Raw genomic sequence first — 22893 nt, forward strand, 5'->3', positions numbered from 1 at the left:
TACAACTCAGCAGTCCAGCAACTGTTGTGTCACTCCAGTCGGCTGAACCCCACGTGGAACGCTGCACAGTCAGTTAACCGCTCTCTGAATGCTAAAGGTGAGAGAAGGGACCATCGTCTCACAGCGTGGATCCCTGGTTTTGTCCATTCGCTTTGACTGCCTAAGAAGCAGCCATGTATTTTTGGCGTGTGACATTAAAGCTCATCTTATACAACGTGGAAGCAGCAGCCGGAGCGGACCGAACTGGTTTCTCTCTACGCTGAGCGATCGCAGTTTAAGGATGATTTCCATTTTTTAAGACAGACGAGATCGGTGAGTGTTTTAATGTGATGCTTTGCTAAAAATGTAAATGTAATGGTGGCGAATGACCCTTTACTTCCAAATCATATGTTTTAGTCCACATGCCTTGGTTTTGCTCTTTTTTTTTTTTAATAGTTTAAAAGGTAAAAAAGTATTTTTGTGAGACTGATTGTTCAAAACTACTTCAGAAACTGAAGAAATTAGATCAGTCCTAAATAAAATTTTTGAGTTGACTCAAAAATTGAATTTGATATAAACTAATCATTTTAAAGGTAACACATTTTAGAACTTTGTTTCACTTTTTTGTGTAGGTGATGCTTAAAGCTTTATTTCATCAGTAAAATTGTAAATGGAGCAACAGATTGCAAATAATTTTTCAACATTCAAATGTTTATAAGACACATGAAGTTTGCTAAGTGATCACACAGTGATCCGAGTCATGTCTGTTGTGTGTTTACTCGTGCGACAGCCTTTTGTGAGTCCTGAGAGGAGAGCGGTTGTGCACATTTGTTGGTGAAGCTTCATCACTCCACCATGACCAAAGAGGAGGAAATCCCAGACTGGGTTGGAGCCAAGGAGTTCTACGACAAGTATGAGCCCAAGGAGATCCTGGGCAGGTAATTTGATCTACACAATAACAAAAAAAGTATTCAATCACTCTCAATGTGGGAAACTTCCCTTAAGTCCAAAGAGTTGAGTATGATTAAAGTTGTGAGCTGAACTTGTTTGTGTAAAAGTGTTGGCAAAACTTTTCTACCACACAAAAAAACGACATGAAAACACAAATATTTGGTGTTATTATCACTATTAAACAGTACTTCTAAGTGGTTTTTTGGACAGGATATGTGCTCATAAGTTTATATGCCCTGGAAGAAATTATGAGTACTAGTATTTTTCAGACTATGAATGATAAATAAAACATTTTTTCACTTTTTTTCCACAGTTAGTGCTCAGATTTGTTTTAATTTGCACAAAAAAGGTTTTTTTTTTTTCCTAGAGACTCAACCATGCAGCCCATTTGTTTTTTAAGTTGCCTCCATATTGGACATTTTGAAAAATTCACACCACAGTTTTTCAGAGAGTCTTGTATCATATCTAAAGTGGTCCGTGGGTTTTTCTTTACATCCCTAACGAGTTTTTGGGAAATTTTTATGACAATGGTTTGTTTTTCTGCTTCTTGATCAAAGTTTGAACACTTTCTGGCATTCTCAGTTCCTTGGATATCTTCCTATATATCTTTCCTGTTTTGTACAGCTCAGTGACCTTTTCCCATAGATTTTTTTGACAGCTCTTTAGTTTTCCCCATGACTCAGGATCCAGAATAGTCAGTTTAGCACTGGATGAAAGATGCAAGGGAATCTTTTGTGCACAATAACATCCATTGATTATAGGCACAGGTGAGGATGGTTACCTTTAGCTGTCATCCAAACTCTTGTTTCAGTTTGTTTCCATGTTTTCAGAAGAAAATCATCAGGATATCCACACTTTTGGAACAGGAAGTTTCTGTTTTCATTATGACTTAAAAAAATGTAAACAGATTTTTTTTGACAATGGCTACTAGCTATAAGTGGAAAAAGGTTTGTGTAATTATTCATGTTTCTACAAAAAATGACCAAGAAATCATCATTTCTTCCAGTGTGTGTAAACTTATGAGCACAACTGTAGTTACAATCCATCAGACAATCGAGATCTGATTTTGTGTAATGCATGTACTGTATGAATACAAAATGGATATCAGATCTCTATTAATCCATTTTATGGAGCAGCATAGAAAAAAAAACAAACATACCTTTGTACTAAGCTACAGTATTTGTGTATATTTCACTTTCTTCTATTTCTTTAATTTCCTTTTTTTTAAGTACCTGTGTTTACATGTGCATTTTACATGGATCAATCATTCTTACAGGGGATTTTTTTAATTCTATTTGTAAAAAAACTGTCTTTGTGAAATATAGCACAGTAGTCAAAAGTTTCCTAGAAAACAAATTTTAAAAAAGCAAAAGGAACAGGCTTTCCCGGTTTCCCGCAGGTTTCCAAGAAATGAGCATCGTTGTCATTCCTCACCAGCTCCCACATGCCAGCGCTCTTTTGTAAGGTTAATAGTTAATGCTGCTTGTACAGCAAAAGCGGCCTGGGTTTGGAGGTGGAAGCTGTAGAAGAAAAGCTGTTGTACTGATTATTTACACTATTTCACCAATTTTCTAGCATGTAGAATAAAGACGTGCACTTTGGAATCTTCTGTTCTTATCTTGGCTTTATTCAGCTCCATGAATGTGCAGGAAAGTTCGTACTGCCCCATAATTTGCAACATCAACACTCAACACTCAACATCAAAGTTGGAACATGTGTAGAATATTATTTACTTTATTAGTGTACGTTTCTGTCAGTTAATGACTCATAGTGAGGTCAGTGTTATCTTTACACACTCCTTCATCAACAGTCTAAATGGACTGAATCACAAACTCTTTTGCCTTGTCATGAGCGCACATTGTGTTCAGCACACTGAAAATATTTATGAAGATTACAAGAAACTACAACAAAAAACTTACTTGTGAGGCAAGCTGCATAAGTAATGCTATAAAACTAAAGCCACAAGTCCAGACAGAGTTAAGACAGAACCCGTTCAGGTAGGAAAAGAAAGAGTTAGGTTCACATAAATTGTACTTTTAGATGTAATACAGCACAGATGAGTACCTCTAGATAAAACAGCAGGTGAAGTGGTACGACTTGAAGAGTCAAGAGGAAGGTTTGGAGTTCTTAACAAAAAGAAATACAAAAGCTGTTAGGTGCATATGGCCATGGAAAACCGAAATGTTTCCTACGGGGCGTGATGAGCTGAATACAGTGTGGCTGTTTTGGCAAGACTGGAGTCTGCAACCTTTGATGCTAAAAGAGCCGATTGGACCATTTTCTTACTGGGTCAAACCCTATAGCAGGAGACTGGAACCTGCAGCTCAAGAGACACGTGTGCATTGTCTATCTCTACATGTTTGGCTAAACATAAAATAAGTCAGAGACTGCAGACTCAGCCATGTCGACCGTCTGAGTCAGCAGCTCCCCCTAACCAAAACTACCTACAGAAATCAAATAAACAAAGCCCACAAACTAAGACTACCAACCCCAAACTAAAATAACAAAACCCAGCAGTGTAAGACTGCTGAGGACAAGGAGGGGGAAAAGAACAAAATAAATAAATAAAAGAAAAATAAAATAGCCTTTTTTAAAGTAAGGATTACTTAATTGGCTTTTATTTAATTTAGATTAGTTACATTTATAAATTGACGGCTGAGATGCACATAGATAATAAACTATGTAGGTTGTTACATCCCTGTTGACCTGAAGACCTTTTGTTTGCTAAACGCTACTTCCAGAATGCACAGATTTTATATAGAAAGCAAAACTTTGTTAAAAAAGTTTGATCTTTTATGAGCACGTATTACCTTATGCTGCACAACATTGCTTACTAGCTGCCCAGAACTGCACTGAGATGATCCTGTTTGGCACAGAGAGTCTTTTATTTTGAAAATAAGTTAAAAAAAACACACACACACATTTTGAAAGATGCTAGGTTATTTTTACATTTTTGCTTTTGTTTGTGCCAAAATTGACACAATTAACATTTACTATTAAAAAAAGAAGGTCATGAAAGCAAATCCAAATTTTTTAGAGACTATCCAGCTCCTTCTATGTTTTGATCAGAAGAAAACTAGCCCAAATGGCTCTTTCACTGTTAAAGGTTGCCGACCCCTGCCCTATAGCCTTGTTAGTGGTACAGTCCGGTATTTTGGGTAGTAAAATGGGTCCAATAAACAGTACTGAACCGTTCCTCTTTGGGGCCTCCATTGGTTGTAGGTTCATTGAAAAGTGGAACGGAACAGTTGGAGCCGCTGTTGGTAGAAAGTGATAACGACTTTAGATGGCGCTCATTTAAGCTAACGTTCCTCACGACTCTGTTAATCTTAGCTGCAATCTTATTAAATTCCTGCTATACATGATGTACAAAAAGTGAAGCAAGAAAAAGACGAGCTGCTGCATGACCTCCATTGTTGTTGCTTTTTTAGTCGTCCCACTACAATGACGCAAAGACACGCTAGCGGTCTACACCACACATGAACCATGAAGGCAAACTTCTCAGTGGGAGTGAGGCTTGACCCCTTCCTCAGTGGAAACGAGGTTCATGAGAGCCATAAAGTTCCACTTCACCAGTGGTAGACCTACAGGGGGCTAAAGGGGACAGCTGTCCCCCAGCAAAAACCCTTGCCCCTTACTTGTCCTCCAATTCTTGAGTCAATGCTGTATCATTGTTGACAAAGATTAATAATTCTTCAAAACAAGCTTTTTTACAGATTGCATAAGTTAAAAATGCAATATGTTTAAAAGACATCTTGAGTCCCTCAAATTATTTGTTACGCCCCTGTATTGTGTGTTCTGGCCCATCTGGGGTTTCAAGAATTTCTGAACTTTTTTTTTTTCCCAAATCCAAAATATGTGTATTTGTGACCAATAAGCCAGTTATTTAGAACATTTAAATATATACAAACATCAAACCAAGTGCTATATTTGTCTGTTTATAACAATTAAAACTTGTTTTAAATCCTTGTGAGTGATTTTTCCCCTCATCTGACCTTATTCCTTAACCTTGGCGTGCTGTCCTCCTGATCAGGGGAGTAAGCAGCGTGGTGCGCCGCTGTTTAGACAAGCGGACGTCTCAGGAGTACGCGGTGAAGATCATCGACATCACCCCCTCGGACAAGATGACCCCCCAGCAGATCGAGGAGATCCGAGAGGCTACGGTGAAGGAGATTGACATCCTGAAGAAGGTCTGCGGGCAGGAAAACATCAGTAAGCCTTTCACCTGGATAAAGCTGCAGGTCATTTGTTCATGTTTAGAGTTCTTTTTGCACATTTATTCAACAAATTCTGCTTTTTTTAGTCCAGCTCAAAGACAGTTATGAGTCAAAGTCCTTCTATTTCCTAGTTTTTGACCTGTAAGTATAAGTTTGACACGACAGTGTGAACTTAAGTGATCAAATGATTCAAAAGTTTCTCTTTTTCTTCTCTCCAGAATGAGAAGAGGTGAACTTTTTGACTACCTGACAGAGAAAGTTACTCTGAGTGAGAAGGAAACCAGGTCGGTCAGAGTTCTCAACACAGACTTTTATTTATTTTACAATCTTAAATATTTATTGTGCTTTTCTTGTTTTAGAAAGATCATGCGAGCTTTGCTGAAGGTGGTCCAGTTTCTTCACAACCAGAACATCGTCCACAGAGACCTAAAGCCCGAGAACATCCTTCTAGATGACAACATGAACATCAAGCTCACAGATTTTGGATTTGCGGTGCAAATCGAGCCAGGACAGACGCTCAGAGGTGACAACCCGCGATTGATCATAGGTTCATGAAAATGTTAACTGAGCAAAACAAAAAAAAATGATGAAAAATTCAATCAAATTTAGAAGCTGCTCGGGTCTGAAGGGCATGAATGACGTGCCCTTCAGTTACTATCTTTGCCGCCTGCAGTGTTCTCGTCAGGACACCAGCTGTTGGCGGTCAGCGGAGAATCTGGATCTGATTGCACAACACGCTTCCTGCCACGAGCGGCACAGGACACTCCGATCCGTTAGCTACAATCTCAGACGCTTGCAGGGCACTGACCTTTAAAGCAGACTTCTCAGAAAGCAGACCAGCACTGGCAGCAGGAGCTGGCAAGGCAACCGCCGCCCGTCACCCGGGCTGTGTTGTATTTACAGTTGCAAGAAAAAAGTATGTGAACCCTTTGAGATTCTGCATGAATTTGTCTTAAAATATTAAATTACTTCTCCTTTAGCTAATTGAAGCTAGAAATCAACCATCCTGGAATCCATCGATGTGATGAGATTGGATGAGTTGCTGCTCAGCATGCATATCTTTTCCACCGTGCACTTTAAATGTTTACACATTTTGTTCAATAGAACATAAAAACTTAGATTTTTGTGTTGTATTTGTTTAAGATCACTGTGTTTATCTAGTGATGTGACTTAGATGAGGACCAGAACATATTTTATGACAAATTCATGCAGAAATCAAAGTGATCCCAAAGAGGATCACATACTTTTCTTGCACCTGTACATGAAAATTGCTCTTAGGCTGATCTACATAGACCAGGGGTGTAACTCAATCACACTGGGGGCCAAAATCCAAAACACACCTTATTGCAGGCCAAACAGGATTAACATTTATTGAACACACTAAAACCAAAGGTTTAAAACTTAAAAAAAAATTTGTCAGATTTAAAAAAATTAGAAATATAATTAAAAAAAACACTCAAATTGCTTTACTTTTACGTCATTTTATACGAAAAATTGCACATATAAATATCCCAATAGATTATAAAATGATCCAAATATGAACATGTTGTCAAACAAAACCTGGAAATGAAAATAAAAATTTGTGTTTTTTGGCTAAAAGAAATCAAATCGTTCAATTTTCTTTAGTCTGTTTTGTCATTAGTTATTTTATCCAGTTATGTTTATTTCTTTTTGCACCATGAGTGAGCGGGAGGGAGAGGATGATGACACCCTTGTGATGTCAGACATCGTAGTCCATATAGAAATCTATAGATCATTAGAACTGATCTGTCAGCTTCCATAATCGAAGAGTTTCGATATGTTACCAGTGCAAGATAACATCAGATCGTTAATGATAATAACATAGGCTGGATATTATTATTCTGGTCCCTGGGCCTCAACTTTGACACACATGACAAAAACAATCTTAAAAAGTATTATCAGCACGATCTTGGGAATGTGTGCTTTATTGTGAATATGTAGCTCTTTCGTTATTTTTATTTTTTTACTGCAGTTGATTTCAGCTTTAAGTTGTGCTGGTTTTAAATAAGTTTTTATAGCTTTTATGATTCCAGAAACTCATGTTGAATTTACATTTTTTTAATTAAATAACTTTGATTCAATTAAATCCAATGCACACCTCATAACTTATTGTCACTCTCTTATATCTCATTTTAATGACTTTTCAATTTGGTACAACAAGTTTTTAAGGATAAATTTAGATACATTTAAATTATTTTACACTTTCGCTAATAGTATTTGAAAAATCCTCTCATAAGTCGTTCTATATTTTAGAGGTATCATGTAAATACTTTCTTTAGTAACTTTACCAGCTTAAAAAAAACTACTTTAGAAAAGGAAATTAATTCTTACACAATAGATGTAATACAAAGATTGCTATTTTAGAACTTTATTTTTAAAGCACCAAGTTATTTTTTTACTGTATCAAAATAGTTATTTGAAATGCTTTTTATTCATGAATGCAGCAGTTTCAGGTTTCCCCGTTTTTTTCTGAACATGAATGCAACAAACAGTCTAGACAACATCCTGAGCTGTCCTATTTATTTCAGTATAGCTGCATGTACAGCTCAATGTTCATTTACCCAAATATGTGTCTTCTGGTCTTCAAAAACTGCCAATGTAGGTTCACATACGTTTAGAAAATGAGCCTCATTTTAATAACTGATGGAAACGACGTGTGTCTGTGATGCAGAGGTGTACGGGACCCCCGTGTACCTCGCTCCTGAGATCATCGAGTGCTCCATGGATGCCAGTCACACAGGATACGGGACAGCTGTGGACATGTGAGTGGCACATCCTCTCCCACAGTCCAAAAATAGGCCAATTTCTGACCTAAAATTGCCCTCAGGGGTAAACATGAGTGTGAGCTTGAATGTCAATGGACAGGTTAACCATCCAGCGGGTGCACTAAGAGTAGCTGAGATAGGCTCCAGCAACTCTGTGACCCTAAAAGGGATCAATAGTTTTGGAAATTGGATGGATATTACTTTGGTTGTTTTTTCCCCCCATAAAAAAATTCCTTTATCTGCTGAAAAGTTACAAATTTTTTGTTGTGCCTTTTATTTTGGTCCAATCTGAGGTTATAAATGTCGGAAACAGAATATTCCGACATTTCAAAGCGACCTGTCACCTGTTTGCAGATGGAGTTCGGGTGTCATCATGTACACGCTGCTGGCGGGTTCTCCGCCCTTCTGGCACAGAAAACAGATGCTGATGCTGCGGATGATTTTAGCAGGAAACTACGACTTCTCCTCTCCCGAGTGGGAGGACCGCTCAGACACAGTTAAAGACTTGGTAGGTTTACAGTTTCTGTATACTACATAAGTAGATGTACATTTACTGAGTGTGGTTCGTCCACAGATCTCCCGCATGTTGGTGGTGGAGCCAAGTAAGCGCTTCACTGCTGCTGATGCTCTCAATCACCCATTCTTCTCACAATATGTAGTGAACGAAGTCCGACAGTTCAGTCCATACAGGCGATTTAAGGTGAGATTCCACTGGAAATTAGTACGTTAATTAATACAAAAAGATCCAATTTGAGATTGAGAATTTTTCTTCCTAAGTGAACATAAGTGTCTCAAATATTTAAAAAAAAACACACTAGCATCCATTTAGGATCAATGAACTGCTTGCATTCTTTCTCCATCAGGTTATCTGCACTACAGTGCTCGCCACCATGCGGATCTACTGCAACTACCGCCGAGCAAAACCCGTCACCAAAGAGGTGATCCAGAGCGACCCGTACGCCGTCAAACCCATCCGCAAGCTCATCGACGCCTGCGCATTTAAAATCTACGGCCACTGGGTCAAGAAGGGCCAAACTCAGAACCGAGCGGCGCTTTTCGAGAACACTCCGAAGGCCATTCTGCTGTCGCTAGCTGCTGAATCGGACAAGCAGGCCCAGCAAAGTTTGTAGAGTAGAAGGCCTACAAGGACTGGAACACAACTGGACGCTGATTTTAAGGAAGAACTCAAATGGGCTGAAGCGTGTTGTGCCCACAATTTTCTTAACTCTGAAGAAATATATTTATTTATGGTGCTATAGTGCTTTGGACGTTTGGCTTGCTTCCTGCTCTATTTAAACAGCTGATGAACAGAAAAGTCTCCTTGCTGCAAACGAGAATGGCCTCAAGATATTTTATTCATGTTGTTTTAGAGAATTTGTCTTGAAAGCAAAACCTGCTCACGGGTTCAGGTGACCTGAGTTAATGAGCATAATTTTTAACTTCTGAACAAAAATAGAAAAAAAAAAAAACTTAAAACCTAAGCACTTTTAATGTTTTACTAAAAATGTCAGTTAATAATCCATTTAATATTTTAAATCCTAGTTCTGTGGGAATTTATTGCATCTTTTGCTAGAAGATTGAAATCCAGACATTTAATAAACACAGACACAGTTGTAGGATTTTTGTATGTTTATTTAGGTAGTTTTTAGAGTGAGAATATTCACACAAATTTTCACAAACCACAGCACAAGATGTTCCTCATCAGTTCTCGTACAGAGGACCAGAACTGACCACAGAACAGTGAGGATGACTGACTACAACCTAAAAGAGTCAGGTGTGATCCTCGATCATCAGGGATGGGAACTTTTTAAAATCACTTGTGCTTGAGAAAAATCAACAATAAAAACATTTAGGTGAGATTTTCAGATGAATGAGCGCCGAGTGATTACCACAGATGACAGGAGCTGATGGTTTTGGTTCTGATGCTCTGAAAATTACCACAAAGAAAAGAACAGATTAAGAAAGAGAATCTGTACAACAATGAAACACTTAAACTTTGTTCTGTAAGAAAAGTGGTTTTAACATGTTTGTCTTAGGGGTCATCACATGAAGACTAAATGCTTTCCATTAAAAGCAAACTTTTGTTCCCTTTAAACATCTGTACTCATTCCTGAGCAGCTGAACAGAGCTGGTTTGGAGCATCTGTCTAGCAGTCACTAAGCAGAAATGAGGCGTGGCTTTTGCATGGTGTCTGACTGTCTCCGGCACAGGTCAGCTGGGGCAGAATTCGGCCATGCTTCAATCGATCATAAATCATGACTAATAATAACTACACGGTAGACAAAAGTACAAACATACCATAATAAGTCAGGGTTCTTTAAGTATCCAGGTACTGTCCGTGAATGGAATTTCACTGTAGCAATACATCAATCTATAGATGAGGAAGAAAAAAACAAAAAACAAACACTAAGTCAAGTAAAACAAAAATATAACAAAACAAACACAAATCAATAAGACTGATGGACTTAAGATGTTGTATATTATTGTTCTAACACGTGATGACCACATGCTTGTTAGCATACAACTGAAGCTAACCGAGCACTTCCGGGGTTAATAAAAGTCCAGGAATGTCACTTCTCGGATTTAAAAAAAAAGTTAAATTTAATTACCTTAAAGGAAAAACAGCTCCGTTTTTACAAAGAGCTGAAATCCCAAGATCACCGTTCACTCTCACGTGCTCACCCGTCTCTGCTGCCCGCCGCTTCTTCTTCTTCTTCTGCTGCCGCTTCTTCTTCTTCGTTGACTTTGTATTGACTGTCCCGTGCAATGCTGCCCTGCTGCCCCCTACAGCTGAAAGGGAGTCATTGTCTTTCAGGGGCAAATGTCTAGCTATCCAGCTACTGAAGGGATTTTAACAAAAGCTTTACAGCTCCAAATTTGTGTCCTCCATCAACAGATCTTGTTTTTATATCTGTGTAATATAATAAGACCTTTTCACCTTTTTTTTTTTTTTTTGCTAGCACGAGGTTGTGCTTGCTATTATGTATCTTTCCTAATTATAAAACTAAAAACTGGCACTGATAAGCTGGGTTTTGTTGTATTTTTATTTTTTTAACTATTTTATTTATTTATTTTACTAATTGTGCACGACAACATTTGAAAATCACTCTTATGTGGATTAAAACTCTAGCTCGGGGGTCACCAACCTTTTTTGAAACTGAGGGCAGATTTGTATTATGTGCCCACAAGTTAGTATCTTGTGCATTCAAATGAGAAATTATTATGCATAAAATACTCATTTTTGTGCACAAATAAGTATATTGTGTGCAAAAATTGCTTTTTTGTGGGCACAAGTTAGGATTTTGTAGATACAGGTTTGCATTTTTTAGCACAAAATGCTAATTAATGTACACAAAGGAGTACTTTGTGTTCACACGTTAGTATTTTGTAAACACAAAGTATCGTTTTGAGAACACAAGTTAGCAATTTTTGTGCACATAATGCTAATTAGTGCACTCAAATTCGTTTCGCGTGAACATAATTGGTATTTTGTGCACAAAGTAGCAGTAAGTGTAAAGGTGGATTTCACTGCTGTGTATGGAGCCCCGAAAATGACATTTAAAAAGATAAAAACACAAAATTTTCCCTCATGGGATTAGTTTTTTAAAAAAGTTTGTTTATATATTGAAATCGATTTTTAATGTATTTGACAAAAGGTGAGATGCGCACATTATTGTCAAGATTCCTCAACGTTAAAAAAAACCATACACATAAGGAAACACTGTATAAAACACTGTATTTTCTAGGCTGCACACTCACACTCAACAAAGTTGAATTCAACTTTAAAACATTACTGTTGTGATTTATACATGGAGAAACAGTTAAAAAACTAGGAATTACCTTACAATAAATATATATATATTTTTCAAGCATTTTTTTTCTATACATGCTAATCTGTGCCCGTTGGTGACGTCATGGAACAAAACCAGCATGGAGAGTGGGCGTGGCTTAGGCGGCCTCGTTCTGATTGGTCCGCTGAGCGGCTCCTGTCTTCCTCCTCAGTGATCCATCAAAGCGGTTCGGTGCGGGTTCTGCTGCATGTTCCCTGTCAGCTCACCGTGTTCTGGTAGGTGTCATCGGACTACTTCTTCATGCAGATGCGATCTAAAGACTCTCTGGGTTGTGGGGAAATGTCATCGATCGACCGCGTTAAAAAAAAATAAAAAAATAAATAAAATGTGGAGCGGCAAACACGGTTAATCAAATGTCAAAAGTACATTTGGGACTTTTTTACTGCTCGTCTCCTGCAGCCCTCGAGTTCTAACAGCACCGTTAGTATGTGACGTGAGTTCGGGGCGCTTTGCCCCCGTCTGTGCATTCGCTGTAGGTTAGTGCTCGCTCCTCGGTGGGGAGTGTAGGTGACGCAACAACCCCGGAGGATGTCTGTCCATCCATACGTCCATCCACGAGCACATCCAGCCTCGCGCCGTCCCCCCGCTCTCCTCAGCTTAGTGTATATTTGTTTTACATGGCTTAAGCTCCACTGGTTCATCTGAAAAGTGTTTGCTGCTCCACTGGTTGAAAGGCATCCACTGCATTCAGTTCAATGAGCTCCAGAGAGCCTCACGTTAAGACAACAATGGACTCTGCTGATTGATCACGTGATGTTACCTGTCATCCTGCAGTGACTCTGAGAACTCTTTTCCCAGCATGATGACAACTCTTGATCAAACCAAGGAACTGTTCAGGAGAGCAGATGCGGTCTGCTTCGACGTGGACAGCACAGTCATCAAAGAAGAAGGCATCGATGAACTTGCCAAGTTCTGCGGCGTTGGGGACACCGTCAGAGAGATGTAGGTGCCAACACCGACCTCCATTCAGATATTCTAGTAGTTGGATGGTTATTTTATTCCCCTCCTTCAGGACTCGGAAAGCCATGGGGGGCTCGGTGACATTCAAGAAGGCCCTCACGGACCGCCTGTCCACCATCCGATGTTCCAGAGAGCAAGTAAACAAACTGATAACCGACCACCCGCCTCAGCTGACTCCAGGCATCAGGTGAGTGGGGGTGCAAAGACTTAGATGATTTTAATAGATTGTTTTCTGCTGTAACCATTGACTGTATAAGAGAACAGGACTGAGCGATCCCTCCCCCCTCACGTTCCAAACAGGAAGTACCCACTGGCTCCAAGAAGCTAAAAACCACATAAACTTTGAGAGGAACCTGGTTACAGGCAAGATGGCGCCCAAACACTACATTAAAGTCATCATTAGCCGGAAGCGGAAATGTCGCAACTGTAGCCGGAAGCTAAATTAGCGTATCCATACTAGAAGATTCATAACCCCTAACCTGGTTTTTCCAGTTGAAGAGCGTAAACTTCTTTCAAGCTTCAGTCAAGGACTTCCTGCTAATGATGCTCTGGTGCCATCTTGGGGCCATGTTGTTGTCTACAGCCAGGTCCTCATGTAGTAAAACATAAAATAAGCAGCTGTCACTCAGTCATTCTATTGGTCAGAACAACCATTCTTACTCTCATACTCTTTTTTTTAACATCTTATTGTTCATCCTTATTTTTTTCATGATATTCAAATGATAAAGTCACCAATCAGATGCCTCAATAAAAGTGTGGTGCCCGCTAGCCCCCCCCACCTCGAACGTTTAAAATGTTTGACAGATACTCCTGAGTCCAGGTGTGAACTCCCAATAAGCTCACTCCTGATTGGTGACAGTAGTTGCCATAGAAACAATGACTCAGACCCACTTGGACCAATCACTGTTTACTTATGTTGTTTGGCTGAATTGGCTTCATTTTTACTGGAGCAGGAAGTAAGGGATTTTCTATGGGTGATGTCACTCTCGCTCAGTCCAGTTCTCTTATACAGTCAATGACTGCAACTCAAACTGCATTTGTCTCAGGCTATGTCTGAATTCCATCACTTCTCACCACACATAGTGCGTTCACCATTTTGTAGTGCTGTCCGAATCTACAATTCCAAAATCGAGCGAAATTTCCCAGAAGACTTTGCGAAAAATTAGCGTCCATCAATGCTCACTACGAGTGAAGATAGACCACAATGCATTGCATTTGAAATGTAAAAAAAAAAAAAAAAAATTTAATGGAATTTTTTTGACAAAATATTCCCATTTTCATCATCAGAACACATAGACGTAAAATGTTTGTATTGATTAGATTTTTGAAGTATTTTAAAAGTTTGAGACATTTTTATACGTTTTTCTGACTGATATCACATGAAGAGTGACCAAAAAAACCACATGATTTTGCAGCTCTGTGTCAGTTGTTAATTTTTCTGATTCCCAGCTTAACTGGTCATTAGTTTGATTTTCAAATGACAGTCAACTTCCTTACTAAACATGCTTAAATGTTAAAAACAATCTTCATTTATTTTTGTCCAGGGAGCTCGTGGACCGTCTGCATGCGCTCAACATAAAGGTGTTCCTTGTTTCAGGTGGCTTCCGCTGCATCGTAGAGCACGTGGCGGCTCAGCTCAATATTCCTCTGCAGCACGTCTATGCCAACCGCCTCAAGTTCTACTTCAACGGTAAAAGCTTCACGCGAGCGAGCGGGCTTTCTGACTCCCCATCGCTCTTCCGCAATTAAATCTCTTTTTTTTTTAAAAAAACAAACCTTCTAGGAGAGTATGCGGGTTTTGACGAGACTCAGCCGACAGCTGAGAGTGGCGGGAAAGGAAAAGTGATTAGCATGCTGAAGGAGCAACACGGCTTCAAGACGGTTGTGATGATTGGGGACGGGGCCACCGATCTGGAAGCTTGTCCCCCAGCTGTGAGTCCTATTTAATAATAGTTTATTTTTTCATGTTGCTATGAATCTGACGGATGCTTCTCCCCATCTTAGAGTGCCTTCATTGGATTTGGCGGCAATGTGGTGAGGCCACAGGTCAAAGAGAGATCTTTGTGGTTCGTGACGAGTTTCGGGGAGCTTCTAAAGGAGCTGGAGAAAATTTAGAGATAATGAAAGAAAATAAAAAAAAAATAGTAATTTAACCTTTTATATTTGCACCCAAAGGGTGTGCCGAGAGTAGTTTTAACTACTGCACACTTTATTTTTCCTCAGACTAATAGCTTTTTATAATGACTGCTTTGTTTTACTGAAGTTAAATTGTGCCAGAAAAAAACTGTCATTGATTTTTATACTAAAATACTAAAAAGAAACAGGAGGAAAGAACTGAAGTAGTTTTTGCACATTTCACAACAAAACCTCGACATAAGTTAGTCCTTTATGGCACGATGTGTTACCAACTTGTCAAGGAGAACCTGCAATAAAGATGAGAAAAAAGAATCCAAAGTTGAAAGACTTTTTAATTTTTTGTCTTCTGTTATATTGTTCCAGATAAATGTAGTTTATTACAGTTAAAAAGCATGATTGCCCATCTGTCAGAATTCATGCTGGACTTTTTAAAATGTTTGTTTTTTAAACCAAGCATGCTTGTTTCACGAGAGGAAAGGTGGAAGCGATAGTTACCAACACCATGAAGCATGAACATTTACAGGGTTTACAGGAGAACCAAAACCACCGAAACGTAACAGTGTTAGCTCATCGAGGAGCACATATAAAAGTATGACACCCACTTTGTTCACCATGTCACAGTTGGCAAAGAAAATACTTTTTTTTTTTCATATTTACTCTAAATCTGCGTAAAATAAATAAATGGCTACTGCAGTAAACGATGTTCTTTGCCCCCCTTTTTCTGATCCCGCCCCCTTCAAGTAATTGGCTCTTAATTTGAAAACGAGCGTTTTAATGTGGCGCCACATGATGACCATCAGGAGGTTTTAATTGGGTATTCTAAACGTGGAATGCACAGAGCTCGCGCCCCTTCTGGAATAACCAGTTAAGCAGTGTCGTCTAAGTGGAAGAAGAAGGGAAAAGTATGTTTAGCAGCACGGACAGAAGGTCGAACCCGTGACGGCGACGCTCTGCGTTGGTTGTAACATTCTCAGGGGGCGCCTCACTGCAGCGGGGAGGCCTTCAGAGGGATCATGATCCGAGACTCCATGTGCTGGATGAGAGGCACTGCAGGGAAGGGGTGATTCGTTCCAATAAAGCGCTTTTCCCAACGTTTTTCTTGTCAAAGCAATTTATGGTTGCTCACCTGTGTAATACACAGCCTCGTGCCAGCCCTCCTGCTGCCAGGCGCCGTTTCTCGTCTCTTCACGAGACTGCAGGTCTTTGTAAGCTGCAGCCAGAAAAACAAACACAAAGTGCTGCTAATAGAAAAAGTGACAGCACACTTTAAAACATCCTTTCTTTTTTATTTAGAAAGCAATTATCTCATTAACTATGAAGAATTATGTTTTCTCTTTCTATGAGGTAGTCTTTATTTTCACTGATCAGTTTCACTTTTGCTCTATTTTGGCTTCAATTTAAAGCTAAATGAGACAAAAAAAGTTGCTCAAGGCAAAGAAAACTAAGAATAAGAGAAAGTTTAGACTCAGAGGAGCTGCAAAGATGAATGATAATAATTTAAGTTCAACGTCTAATTGAATAAATAGGCTGAAAAATGTGTCCCTTTTGTATATTTCATAAAAACGTAAACCTAAATTTGATCTAATCTTTGAAATGTTCTAGGAAACCAAATGTAAACTGAGTTTCCGCACAAACCAGTCTGGATTCAGTTAAAAAACAGACAGCAGCGTAACTTATGGATGCAATTAAGTGAAGATGTAATAGGTCAGACTCTGAAAACAACAAAAGAACAGGCTGGAGCTACCATACTTAGGGAAAAACTTTAAAATATATATCAAAAATAATGTTGAAAAGTGATTTCTTTTTATAAATCTGAATTTATGGATGATTTGAGATTACAAAAAGGATAACTTTTTAATTTCTAAAAAGAGAAGTGATCGGGTTGACCTCAATAAGCATAGATAGACCATCCCATTTCTGTAGTCGTACCCCAGAGGTGATGGACCATGTAGAGATCCCCGATCTGTGAGAAAAAGCCTCCAACCGCCTCTTTGTTACGCTGCCGGTGTCGGATCCCTCTGGCCCTGCAAACAGCATCAGTATCAGCAAAAAACAACAAAAAAGAAAAAAACAAAAAGGACCTTTTTCTGAGTTTATTTTAACCCACAAGAACCCATGGTGACATCAGTGTAACAGAAAATCATCAGAGATCTGTTTCGTGGTCAATTTGGATTGTGGTACATTAGTGCTGGGCGATATGGAAAAGTTGAATATCATGAGCACAATAACGATATATATCATGATATACCACTGTAAAGTATATTTTGAAAAAAAAAGACAAAAATGTAAATAATTGCTTTTCTGAATTAAATTTTTTTAATAAAATGCAACTGAATAGCTATAAATGAGACTTTTTTAAGTTTCTTAGTATGAAACACATTTTGAACAAAAGTTCAGCAACAAAAATAAAAGCAATAGACACAATAGAAGATGATAGACACGTTTCTTTCGCCCAGACATTATGCATCACCGAGACATATTCCACATTATTTTATTTTTAAGGAAAAACAGGTCTGGGTTCTTATGGGTTAAATAAGTAGCTCGTTCAATCTGCTGCTGTATGTTTATTTATTATGTTTATTGTATGTTTTTGAATCTTCATCATGATTTGAATAAATAAATACTCAGAAATACAGTTTTACTCTTAAATAATTTCAAACATCTTTTCCATCATGAAAAAAAATGCTACAAAACATGTTAAAAAAACAACGTTGATTGGAGTGATTCTTTAAGCTCTCTTTGACCGTTAACCTCACTTTAACATATTTTTGTAACTTTAGCCCTAAATGACATTATACTAAAAAAACCTTTCTTTATATCTGGGACTACATGGGATTATTCGATGATAGCAACAACTATAGATATGAAAAATAAATAAACGAAGGGAAAGAGAAAAATGCATGGTTACAAAAGATGTGTTTTTGTAACAGGATTGCCCCTTTAACCTCATTCAGTTATTTAAAAACACATAAGGGCTTAAAGAGACACTGATGAAAACAGTGTTTTTAATATTCTCTTTGAGTTTTTTTCTGCTAAAGAAAATTAAGCTCAAAATTGCATTTCTCAGTATTTCATTCAAATCTGCTCCATCCTGATGCATCATCTTTGTCTTTCTCATCTGAGGTGACATCGGGCATAAAACTGAACAGCTGGATCGCTCCAATATATAATATCAACATTTATGTTTAACCAGTAATGTTAGGTTGGGTTTTACTGTTGTTGTTAGGTTGGGGTTGTGAGGGGCTGTAAGCTAGTGGGAGAGAATGTAAACGGGAAGGGGGGCGGGGTTGCTCTGCACCAACTAAGAGGTGAATCTTTAATAGTTCAGCCACCCGACTAATCAGGTCATGAGCAAACTGGATGTAAAGCACACATCTTAACCATCATTAGCTTTAAACTAACTAAACTAACTAGATATATACCTAGTGTGAAAACTGTAAGTTGAACCGCTGAAGATGCTAAAATTGATGGCTGAAAATGTTGAAGCTGATGGCTGAAAACACTGAAGTTAATAGTTGAAAACGCTGAAGCTGATAGCCAGCTGAGATGTTAAATGCGAAAAAAAAAAAAAAGCCTAAAAACTGAAAAAACCCTAAGTTAGTTAAAACAACTAGCATGCCGCTAAAAAATATCTGAACTCCAAATTAGCCTAAAAAATTGAAAAAAAATCCTAAATTAGCCAAAATGGCTATCATGTAGCTGAAATATTAGCTAAACTCCAAAATAGCCTAAAAAACCCTAATAAAAGCCAAAATAGCTAGCAGGATGACATAATAACTTTCAACTTTACTACATTCTGACTCCATATAATATAAAGTAACAACTAATGGGCTATTAAATTAGTCGTCGACTATTTAAATAGTCGTCGATTAGTTGAATAGTCGTGGCAGCCCTAATCTTTAATGAACTTCTGTCACTCTACAGAAACTATGTCCTAAAAAACGACAGTTTAAAAAAAAAAAAAAGTTGGCTTAAAACGGCATAACCGTAAAGAAAAGACCACGATTTTAAAATAGATCAAAATATAATCTTAGTGGGGCAGGAATATATGTAAAAACAGGTCTAAGCTATCGTGCTCACACAGATACACTACCTCACACGTTTGAATCTAGGTTGAAGGGCAAGGCAGCGCGGCTTGGAACGCAGAGCCCCGGTGGAATAGCTCTTCTTAATGACAGTGTGATGAGGGAGGGCAGTCTTCGTTAGTGCGACTGTTCTGTGACTACAGTTCAGAGAATCAAATGAATTCAGGCTGGCTTACCAGTAATTACCCCACTCGATCATGGTTCCAGGCTGCAGGAGGGAGAGCACAGTTATTTATTTCATTGAAAACCACCCAGAGGAAAACTTTCCAATCTTTCGTCTCCTTTCCAGGTCAAATATGTTATTACAGATGAATGGGAGTGGCATAACGCTGGTGTTTTGTCATCGCAGATAACCTGCAATAACAAGTACATCCTAAAAACGTGGTCTTACGTTGTTGAATATCAGACAAAAATGATAGGAGGGTAACTTCATCAAATGTCAGCAATCACTGTCTGCATTCACAACATATGATTATCAATTGTACGTTGAGAAACATCTATTAGGTAGAAGTAGATGACTCCACTACATCCCAGCTGGGGACATAAACAGTGTTATATTCATACTTTTATTATTATTTTTATAAGACTTAAAAAAAAAAGGAAAGTTAGTTGATTCTGTCTGGATTGAACAATAAAGTTTTGGATAAAAATTCCCAACAAGAAAAAGCAAAAAAAAAAAGTTTACAGGTACACATGAATAAAATCAACACATTCTACATGTCTTATGCGGAATTCAACATTTTTTCTTTTGACTTAACTGATCATTTAAGGTTACGTTTGGTTCTGGAGATTTTGAAGAACATCCTAATCCACACAGCATTTCCATTTTGGATAAAAAGGTACAAACTGTGTAACAAGTAGTACTTTGAGAACCTATTAGAAGTGTGTGTTCTTGAGTAAAACAGTGAAACAGGATGATTCTTATTCACCAAAAATATGTCTATCGATACAATAAGTTTGGGAAAATGTTAAAAGTTGGGCTGTTTAACTGATAAAAAGTTATTTCTATTAATCAGTAAAGTCTGTTTTGTATTGTCTTGAAAAAAACTTTAAACATAATTTTTAAAGAAACACTGGATCCCAAGAAAACCTCTGTTTTGGTAAATAAATGATAACTGGTGTGCAGGAAAATCCTGCATGTGAACAGGCATAAAAAAACAACACAGGAATATAGCAAACGCTCTCACGTGTCCCTCACCCTGAGCTGGTAAGACCTGAGCTCATAGATGTTGGGGCCCTCTCTGGGAACAGGCTCGTTCCAGAAGCTGAACTCCAGCAGCAGCTGATTCCTGCGGGACAGCAGCATCTTTCCACGCTCCTTCCTGTAGGCGGTGAACTCCTGGCACGGAGGGACCAACGATCAACACCAACATAAACAGGATCAACAACATGGAGCGTGTGAAATGGTGGCTACCTTGTTCTGCCGGAGTTTGTTCATGACTTCAGTCAGGGCTGGATATCCTCCTCTGTAGCGCCACAGATGAACTGGAGAAAGAGTGTCTCGTAAATACAGCAGTTCAGAACATTTCTGGGCATAAATGGGGAAATTATTTATTTGCACAAGACTTAAATGCAGTATAACTGGAAGCTCATACTGTAGGTGTGAGTGGATTAGTAATCCTACCAGCCTGGTCTTGGTCTCCATACCAGGTATTCCAGGTTCCTACCAGCTCGCAGGGGTAGTACTTATCAGCATGAATAGTTGGCAAAACATCCTCACTGTGTTGAACAGGAGAACCACATTCTAATAGAACATTTGGAATACAACACAATTCAGATACTATCGAATGATTTAACTCACCAAAGTTTGTTGTACGCATCCAGGCACTCGGGTTTGACATTATGGACTGAAAGCAGAAATATTGTTACCTAACTGCAGTCGTCAAACGTGCAGTACAAGGATTTCTGACAGACTTACACTGAATTTTGTAGAGGTTGCTCGCCTCGTTTTTGGTCAGGAGCTGGGAGTGTGCGTCTTTTCTGGGATCTACTTTCCTGACAAACAGGGATTTGAACCAGCTGTCCTCGCTGCACGTGCGACTGGACGCTGAGAAGCCTCTACGACAGACACAAGAGAAGCCATCATGAGCCGATGATGGACGGCTGTTTCCATCAACCAGCGGAAGAGGTCAGTGAAAAAAATCATTTAACCAAAACTTGAAGGACATTGTCACAATAAAATGGAAAAATTAATTTATGTAGTGGAGAAACGGACCGTCTCTCTTCATATGAAGGTAGATGTTAACCAAGAGAGATGGAGCAAAGTCAAAGAACTTTTCGATTTCTAAATTTCAGGCTGTTTAATGAAGAACTAAATTCATATTTTACAGAAAAATGTATATATATGCTTGTGCCTATGTACCCTAATATGACAACAAATAAATAAGCTAACAAATGAATGGATGACAGAAGCTCAGATAAGATTTGACTCCTCTTTTTTAATTTTTGTGTTTGCCTCCTGCACAAAAAATTGCAAAATTATAATCATAATAAAATTATCCTGCGCAAAAGACAGCATACATTTGGAATAAATGGCTACCTAAAATTTTTAAAACTATCTCATGGTATCTTGAAGTGTGGAGAATTATTTTGATTAAAATAAAACTCTTGCATTGAAATAGAATTTATGTATTAGTTGTTTTTTGCTATTTGATAATGTATCGCAATGTATTGACATTGCAATCTTGATTACTAATATTGCACATCTCCACTTTTAATTACATTATGCAGCCTTAGCCTCCTGTCTTTATCTTGTTTATGTTTATCAGTTGTTGCTGGACATATAATAGTGTGTTAGGTTTGTTTATGGGATGTGGTGACATCATCATAGCTGTTGAGAGGTTTATAGGTTGTGTTTTGGTTTAGATCTGTACAATAAACTTAAAATTAGGTCAAAAAGGTGAAGGACACGAATACTGCACAAGCTGGCAAAGGCTCTATAGTTTTAAATAATTTGAAAGCTACAAAAACGTTTAAAAAATACAATTTTCATTATATTGTGCTCTGTAAACATAGTTTTATTTTATCCACTGCATTTTTATTTATTTTACTACCCCCTGTTCATTCCTTTTGTGTTCTTTTAATGCTATGTATGGATGTTATGTTTTGTTAAATAAAGTTTAAAAAAAAAAGCTGGAAATTGCGTTTATGTAAAACATGAACAACTTACATTTTTCCAACCCAGCACAGCTCATTTAAAACTGACCTTGAAGATTTGAGAGGTTCTCCAACAAAAGGTTGCAGAAAGTCACAATAGTTTTTCACTTTTACCAACACTACATTTGTGCTCCACATGTTTGGTTAATTCGATATAAACCGCGTCAAGTATTTAAAGCTTAAAGCCAAATGTTGTCTATGAGCAGCTAGCTGTTGGTGACAAGCTAGCTCCTCGTAGACATCCTAAAAAACCGAATAAAAATATATTTAAAAGACTCACAGATATTCGACTCAAACACCACTGCAAATACCACCCACCTGACCCAAAACACGTGCTGTCCGGCTGTGTGCGCCCCATTTTTAGCCGAACCAAACCCCCTGCAGACTTTCTGAAGGACTCCCGTCGCCATCTTGATCTGACCGGAAGTACTAAAGCTGGCCACCAGATGGCGGCAAAGCATCAAATCACTGCACACTGTGCACACAGCAGCAATAAATGTCTCAGTGAGAATGTGTAAATAGCTTAATCAACCTATTTAATTAATTTTTGAAATTACACCGTGACATTCTTCAGCACTTTATTTCAGAGAGTTTAGAGATTTGATCATCTTTTGGTTCAATCTTGTAAAGTTCTTTTGAACAACCTAAAAAACATGTCTGGCAATGATTGTCTGGCCCTCGAGGAATCGAAAAGCAGATATTATTTCCAGCTTAAGTTATTGCATTATCTCTGAAACAACCCTGCCAACAACAGCCAGTTTAGTCAGATAAT

General features: G+C 38.3%; 3 protein-coding genes, 1 long non-coding RNA gene and 1 other non-coding gene across 7 annotated transcripts; 2 read left to right on the forward strand and 3 right to left on the reverse strand.

Annotated features, from left to right (window-relative positions):
• Positions 1 to 52: 52 nt before the first annotated feature.
• Positions 53 to 10332, forward strand: LOC112149621 (phosphorylase b kinase gamma catalytic chain, skeletal muscle/heart isoform). The gene is made up of 10 exons (XM_024277432.2): positions 53 to 312; positions 770 to 917; positions 4964 to 5142; positions 5234 to 5288; positions 5366 to 5431; positions 5507 to 5670; positions 7840 to 7930; positions 8288 to 8441; positions 8508 to 8633; positions 8797 to 10332. Exons 2-10 carry the CDS (start codon positions 835 to 837, stop codon positions 9061 to 9063), a joined length of 1185 nt encoding a protein of 394 aa, XP_024133200.1. The 5' UTR covers positions 53 to 312; positions 770 to 834; the 3' UTR covers positions 9064 to 10332.
• On the reverse strand, positions 9548 to 11389 carry LOC112149624. Its single transcript, XR_002919813.2, has 3 exons — positions 10543 to 11389; positions 10232 to 10304; positions 9548 to 9860 (listed from the first exon to the last, which is right to left on the reverse strand). It is a non-coding gene; the product is annotated as an uncharacterized LOC112149624 (long non-coding RNA).
• LOC112150047 lies at positions 10030 to 10170 on the reverse strand. The gene has a single exon (XR_002919890.1). It is a non-coding gene; the product is annotated as a small nucleolar RNA SNORA15 (small nucleolar RNA).
• Positions 11390 to 11683: 294 nt separating the features above from the next.
• Positions 11684 to 15189, forward strand: psph (phosphoserine phosphatase). 2 transcript variants are annotated; one of them, XM_024277483.2, is made up of 6 exons: positions 11684 to 11999; positions 12559 to 12726; positions 12797 to 12931; positions 14289 to 14434; positions 14528 to 14676; positions 14749 to 15189. In XM_024277483.2, the coding sequence occupies exons 1-6, from the start codon at positions 11848 to 11850 to the stop codon at positions 14857 to 14859; spliced, it is 861 nt and encodes a 286-aa protein (XP_024133251.2). In that variant the 5' UTR covers positions 11684 to 11847; the 3' UTR covers positions 14860 to 15189. The 2 variants fall into 2 exon arrangements, with proteins under 2 accessions (XP_024133251.2, XP_024133250.2); XM_024277482.2 differs by having other exon boundaries at positions 11688 to 11999; positions 12583 to 12726.
• A 5-nt stretch (positions 15190 to 15194) lies between these two features.
• Positions 15195 to 22592, reverse strand: nipsnap2 (nipsnap homolog 2). Of its 2 annotated transcripts, none has more exons than XM_024277481.2 (10): positions 22440 to 22592; positions 20884 to 21023; positions 20767 to 20812; positions 20590 to 20684; positions 20380 to 20450; positions 20164 to 20304; positions 19142 to 19173; positions 16810 to 16904; positions 16007 to 16090; positions 15195 to 15927 (listed from the first exon to the last, which is right to left on the reverse strand). In XM_024277481.2, the coding sequence occupies exons 1-10, from the start codon at positions 22580 to 22582 to the stop codon at positions 15863 to 15865; spliced, it is 912 nt and encodes a 303-aa protein (XP_024133249.2). In that variant the 5' UTR covers positions 22583 to 22592; the 3' UTR covers positions 15195 to 15862. The 2 variants fall into 2 exon arrangements, with proteins under 2 accessions (XP_024133249.2, XP_024133248.2); XM_024277480.2 differs by having other exon boundaries at positions 20884 to 21027; positions 22441 to 22590.
• Positions 22593 to 22893: the final 301 nt, after the last annotated feature.

The sequence above is a fragment of the Oryzias melastigma genome, linkage group LG13 (genome assembly GCF_002922805.2).
Source record: "Oryzias melastigma strain HK-1 linkage group LG13, ASM292280v2, whole genome shotgun sequence".
Taxonomy (NCBI): Eukaryota; Metazoa; Chordata; class Actinopteri; order Beloniformes; family Adrianichthyidae; genus Oryzias; species Oryzias melastigma.

Excerpts from the sequence above, each read along its gene's own strand:
- LOC112149621 (XM_024277432.2), top strand. The coding sequence starts at position 835 with ATGACCAAAGAGGAGGAAATCCCAGACTGGGTTGGAGCCAAGGAGTTC. Across the intron at positions 918-4,963 it reads CCCAAGGAGATCCTGGGCAG|GGGAGTAAGCAGCGTGGTGC; the intron begins GTAATTTGATCT and ends CCTCCTGATCAG. Across the intron at positions 5,143-5,233 it reads CTGCGGGCAGGAAAACATCA|TCCAGCTCAAAGACAGTTAT; the intron begins GTAAGCCTTTCA and ends TGCTTTTTTTAG.
- psph (XM_024277483.2), top strand. The coding sequence starts at position 11,848 with ATGGAACAAAACCAGCATGGAGAGTGGGCGTGGCTTAGGCGGCCTCGT. Across the intron at positions 12,000-12,558 it reads TGTCAGCTCACCGTGTTCTG|TGACTCTGAGAACTCTTTTC; the intron begins GTAGGTGTCATC and ends GTCATCCTGCAG. Across the intron at positions 14,435-14,527 it reads CCTCAAGTTCTACTTCAACG|GAGAGTATGCGGGTTTTGAC; the intron begins GTAAAAGCTTCA and ends CAAACCTTCTAG.
- nipsnap2 (XM_024277480.2), bottom strand. The coding sequence starts at position 22,582 with ATGCTTTGCCGCCATCTGGTGGCCAGCTTTAGTACTTCCGGTCAGATC. Across the intron at positions 20,685-20,766 it reads GATGCGTACAACAAACTTTG|TGAGGATGTTTTGCCAACTA; the intron begins GTGAGTTAAATC and ends TGTTCAACACAG. Across the intron at positions 15,928-16,006 it reads CGAGGCTGTGTATTACACAG|TGCCTCTCATCCAGCACATG; the intron begins GTGAGCAACCAT and ends CCTTCCCTGCAG.